Here is a 5,935-nt window from a genome sequence, read left to right on the forward strand (position 1 = left end):
TTGCCCCTAAACTTGAATAAGGGGTAAAATTAATATCTATATGCACGGACCGAACTGCACAAATACCCAACCCCTAAAATCACATTAAACAATACTCTTATAAACAAAATGCCTACACCTAGATAAGAAGCATCTAACATACCAACAACAACAACAGTCAAAGCGAGCATAACTCAGTGGTAATTGACATATATCTCCAATCAAAAGATTGTGAATTCGATTCCCACCTCACATGTTGTACTAATAAAAAAAAATCAATACCCACAAAAATAAACTCATCCAGCCACAAAAGCACCCACAAATCTTCATGATAATAGAAACTTAACTAATGGTCTGATTGAAGATATTAATTTCAAACATTTATCTAAGTTTAGAGTTCAATTTTATTTATAGGATTAAAATTGACTCACTCAAAGAACAAAAGGTGAACTTTTCTCTAAAAGCTTATAAAATCATTATTGAAATATAGGCAAGGTCGATTCATGATGAAAGCCAATAAGAGTTCGCCTCAATTTATGCGGCTAGAAGCTGGCTCAGCCAGTATCAATTCTCAGTCAGGGTTTGAATAAAGATTTAGAAAGACAAACGGAAACGGCAACAAAAATACAAGGAGACAAATAAGGGAAATCTTACAGCATCTAAATTCTCATAGAAATAGGAGAAACCTGAGTGAAAGCTGCCTTCGTCTATTTTGCTTGAGGGTGAGAGGCAATAAAATCAACAGCAAGATTGATAGTGTTGATTTTGTCCGCTTCGTTGTCGGGAATTTCAAACCGAAACTCTTCTTCAAGAGCCATCACAACCTCCACAGTATCTAAACTGTCCAATCCTAGATCATTTTGAAAATGAGCTGTTGGAGTAACCTGCCAGAGAGTTTATAACATGCATTATCAACCTGCAGTGCTTAAAATTTCTGTACGAATTTAAAAAACATCTGGTACTCTACCGTCAAACAAGTATTTCATGTAGAGAAACAAGTAATTCTAAGCAAGGATGATAAAGAAAACGCACATGACCAAAAGTTTAGAAAGTGCACCTCTAAGTGCCTTTGGCACAAATTGCTGATCTTTATTCCTTACAAAAATGCCACAAAATTTCTTGTTTCTCCACAGAAACCTTCGTTACTTGAATTTTATATAATCTTGTTACTTATTACACTATGATTTCATATATAAAATTTTATTCGTGTTTTTCTTTCTTTCGTTTTTTTTTTTTTATGACCAGTAGTCGGAGCTTAGCTCCCCTATACCAAGGGACACCCGCACTCGCCCCAAGGTCCGGACCCGGGAGATATCAAGGGTTTTTGGTATTAAGCTCACCAGAATGTTCGAACTTGAGATCTCTAAACTAATATGATCAAGAGACCCCAAGCCTTTGCCAACTGGGTTTTTCTATCGTGTGCTTAAAAAAAATGAGTTTTTTCTCCAATTCTGAGCTCAAGAGGATTATTGCACTCTAGTGCAATTCGCCCTTTAAGAAACATAAATCATGACAACAAGAGAATTATGAAGGGAGGAGCCTCAAATCCCATGAGTCCAATAGGCCATTACAGATTAGTAGTTAGTACGTTCTATAAATAAATTTCGGGTACCATCAAGTTTCTGCTCTCTCTCCCCTCTTCTTCTATTGTTCCTCCTGCATAGACACACTACGACACTACTACGGTTGCCTCCGCTTGTAGAAGTCACCCATGAATGCAGATTTATTCTGCTTGCAAAACTACTTCAGCATCATATCAAGTATTTGATTCTACAGTTCCATCAGTTGTTTTGGAAGCAAAAAAGTAAATTTACCTAACCTAACATGTTGAAGCTTACATAACTTGAATTTCCATACTAACAAAATCAAAATATGTAAGGTTTGAGTCTGTAGACTATGCAAGCAAAGGGATCCAAAATAAAATTTTTAGCCTGAAGAGGAAAGAAGATTACACTATTAGAAGAGAAAAGGAGCATTGATGCACCGAGTTTACACTACATCAAGTGCTGGACCATACGACTAAAATTTATATAAGCATTGCATTGCCCGACGACTAGGTTGTTGGGCAGACCTGTAATTTACTTGGATCCAAGACAGAAAGAAAACCATTCATTTCTTTTTAGCAATATACGCATTGTTGTAACCAAATAAGACGATGCACGTTGTGCAACAGGAAATGGGACTATGAAATCCAATTCAAACTAGAAAGCCTAAGGAGGCATCTAGGGAGTGGGTTTGCTTCCTAAACCTAACTCAAATTTGTTGCCATGGTTTTCCAAGCTCGGATTTACCTTGGCAAAACCCACCACTGTTCAAGCTTCTCACACACAATTATCCAAAGCTTTAACCAAACACATTTTCTTAAACCAAGCTTCCTAAACCCTCCACTTAAACCCTTAGGTTTACTAAATCCAGGCTTAAGATGTGGAACCCAAGCACCAAGCAAGAGATTATCCAAATAAGCGCACATGAGAGAGTGTTAGAAAGGATGGTTACAAAAGAGGAAGATTAAATAAATCGAACAAAAAACAGTAATGGAGTAGTTCAGGGATCACAAAACTCTCATTAATCCAGTGGTGTGGACAGGAGGGATTTGGTCATGAAGTTTAAGTAGGGCAAGAAACTGTACACTATTTAATAACAACATTCACCCTTAAATCAACAATATTTAATAAATAAAAATGTCAATATAAAGTAACAAATTAAATGAAGATCCAAAAAGAACCAAAAAAAAGTTCCAAATTTGAAAAAACAAATTAGAATGATGAATTTAAAAAGACGAGTAGAAAAAAAATATCTAAGAAATTCCCAAAACTAAGTTCAGGTTAAAAAAGGACAAAAAAATATTAAGAAAAAAAACATACGGAGGATCGATTTCAGTATATTGAAAAGAAATCCATACAAGGAAGAACCTTGTCAATTTTATAATAGAGAGGCCAATTATAAAAATAATAATATAATAATAAAATCTTTAATAGACGAGCCAATATATATAAACTGAAAGTATGTCCAAAAAATCGAATATTTGCTTGGCACCCACAATGCAATTGTGGAAAGATGTTTTTTGGTCGAACCATCATGGGTGACTCATTGGTCCAAAATGGCTAGGGTAATTAATAGGGAATGGATTCAAATCTCATGATTGCCACCTACTTTAGGAATTAGTAATTCCTATATGTTTCCCGACACCAAATATTGTAGGGTAAGGCGATTACCCCGTGAGATTAGTCGAAGTGCGCGTAAGCTGGTCCGGACACTCACGGATATCAAAAAAAAAAAAAAGATGTTTTTGGTCGGGACCTATACAAAGTCATGGCATCATTGCCTATCTTGCTTGGCTTTCCCTAATCTTGATGTACCATTTATATTGGAAACTGATGCATCACAGACAAGGACTATGGGATGTGATGGTGCAAGAACAGAGGCTCATTGCTTATGGTAATACTTTGCCTCCTAGGTTTCACATTAAGCCCATGTACGGATGAGAACTAATGACCATTTTTGTGGCCATCAAAAAGTGCACCCATACTTATTGTAAGTTTATCATGAGAATGGATAAAAAAAGCTTCAAAATTCCACGGGAACAACATACAATTGCACATAAGCATCGACAGGGAGTAACATAGCTCTTCAGATACAATTTTGATATCCATAATCTGTTACAAATTTATACAAAAAATAATAATTAACAAAAAAAAATCCATTACAATAACCCATTTTTCGAAGACTCACCATTGAATGGTCATGCGGCCATCTTCATAAAATTACACAAATCTACAGACACGACACATTAGAAACTTCTGCACAAGTATGGACTAAGTCTATGACTAAGAAATGAGAACCTAGGGCTCTTCAAAATGACCCTACATCTAGAGCCTAAGAAGCACGGACACGGATACGGGACACGGACACGGACACGATAGGACACGGCGATACGTCAATTCCTAAAAAATTAGGACACGGACACGTTGGGATACGTTTTTTTTTTATTTTTTTTAGGATATATGTAAATTTAACACAAAAAATATTTAAAAAGTCCTTGTAAAAGTTTTTTAATATTTTTTTACAGAGACCAAGTCCTTGTAAAAAAAAAAAAGAAAGGGACAGAAACAAAACGCAGGTACTAAGAAAAATAAAGTTTAAATTTAGTGAAATAAAATGGTCAAAATTCAAAAAGCAGTTTAAAAAATGAGAATTGTTTTTAATATATGAAAATGAAAGAAAAACAGAGGGTTGAAAAATAAAAAATTTAGGTTATTAGAGTTTACCTAAGAAGCAAAAAAGAAAAACAGAGGGCAGGGTTGCGTCGTCGGCAGCGGCAAGGGCAGTAGGCGTTGGCGTCAGTGGCAGCGGCAAGGGCGAGCGGCGTCGGCTTCGTGGAGTGGGTGGTGTGTTTCATTTTCGTGGGTGGATATTAGTTTATTTATCATTTATTTGTTTTTTTTTAATTACTAATGGGCATTGGGCCTTCTTATTTGGGCTCAGAAAACCCACAAAACTATCATCCTGTGTCCATCCCGTGTCCATACCGTGTCCAGCCGTGTCCGATTTAAAAAAAAAAAAAAAAAAAAAACAGACACGCCAAAATGCGTGTCTGATACGTGTCCGGGCGTATCCGTGTCGGACACGTGTCCGACACGGATACTTCGCCCAAAAATGTGTGTCTGTATTTCCTAGTCTAGAGCTGACAGTACATGAGAAATTGATTGCCAAATTAGGCTCCATTCTTGAGCTTCCTCACACTACTCATGTGAAGGCTTGCAAGTAGTGTATGTTTCATGAATGGAAGGCAATGTTCATGATAATGTCGTATGAAAATATTTGAATATGGCTAAAAGTGTAGACGCCTTTGTATTTACTTCTCTATCATTTCGAACTTATCATGAAGTCGTAGAACAGTAAATATGTAACAGGATCAAGTGTCCTTAGATATTGAACTTATTTTAGAATACGTGTAAATTCAGTATATATCATAAATCACAATATAAAATTCATATATTTTGTAATTTTGTGAAATAATGAGAATAAAAAAAATACACTACATATATGTTAATATAGTTTTTCTCTAAATGGATTCAATCAAACTTTCATCCGATAATGTATCCTTCTTTTTAACTCAAAATATGTGTGTGTGTGTCGATACTTTTTAATGCACTACAGCATAGATATACGTTTCTAATTCACTACCAAGCAAATTTTCAAATACAATGGAAACACAGAATACAACCACTAAGTTCTCACATCTTGTTTTTTGGATCGCCAACCAAATCAACCCTAAATTTGAAATTTATTAAACTAATTGAAAGCCACTGCAACACACAAAGCGAACCCACAGAAACTCAATTGATGTTATAATTTGCAACCAGACACAATAAATTAAAGCAATCCTAAAAGAAGTAGAGCATTTCTCATACCTTGGAGGGATCGACCTTCTGAAATTTCTTGACAACGGAAACGACCCGCTCGGTGACTTCCGATTTGTCGAGAAAAGAACCCCTCACCTCCTCGGAGAAGAGACGGCGTCGAATCGCATTGAAGGGGTGGGAGTAGAGAATGGGACTGTTGGTCTTCGGCAGGGCCTGTACATGAACCCTAAGATACTTCAGTAGAGAATTTCTCGCCGCCATTGGAAGTGAAAAAATGCACCTTCAGAAGCTCGAAGAAATGGCTACTCGTAGGGGAAGTTATGGGGTTTTTGACGGCCCAAATAAGGGGAGGAACCTAGTATGGGGATTTTATTTTAAAATATGTTTAATACCATTTTCGTCCTTTAGATTGGTTTATCTCAATTAATTTGGATCAATCTTCATTTTAATTTTTATAATTTTAAATTGGTTCATTTTAGTTTTGAAATGTTAATTTTAATCTTTATAATTTTAAAAATGGACCATTTTTATTTCTATCTTATTCATTGTGATCAAAATTTTAACATTTCATACACTAAATTTTTAAATTT

The 5,935-nt window shown here is 35.6% G+C and overlaps 1 protein-coding gene across 1 annotated transcript; it reads right to left on the bottom strand.

Moving 5' to 3' along the window:
* Nucleotides 1-430: 430 nt before the first annotated feature.
* MTACP2 (mitochondrial acyl carrier protein 2) lies at nt 431-5,695 on the bottom strand. The gene is made up of 2 exons (XM_022301373.2): nt 5,394-5,695; nt 431-863 (listed from the first exon to the last, which is right to left on the bottom strand). Exons 1-2 carry the CDS (start codon nt 5,604-5,606, stop codon nt 687-689), a joined length of 390 nt encoding a protein of 129 aa, XP_022157065.1. The 5' UTR covers nt 5,607-5,695; the 3' UTR covers nt 431-686.
* Nucleotides 5,696-5,935: the final 240 nt, after the last annotated feature.

Source organism: Momordica charantia (genome assembly GCF_013281855.1).
Source record: "Momordica charantia cultivar OHB3-1 chromosome 6 unlocalized genomic scaffold, Mcharantia_2.0 BLBB01000006.1, whole genome shotgun sequence".
In the NCBI taxonomy this organism is placed as follows: domain Eukaryota; kingdom Viridiplantae; phylum Streptophyta; class Magnoliopsida; order Cucurbitales; family Cucurbitaceae; genus Momordica; species Momordica charantia.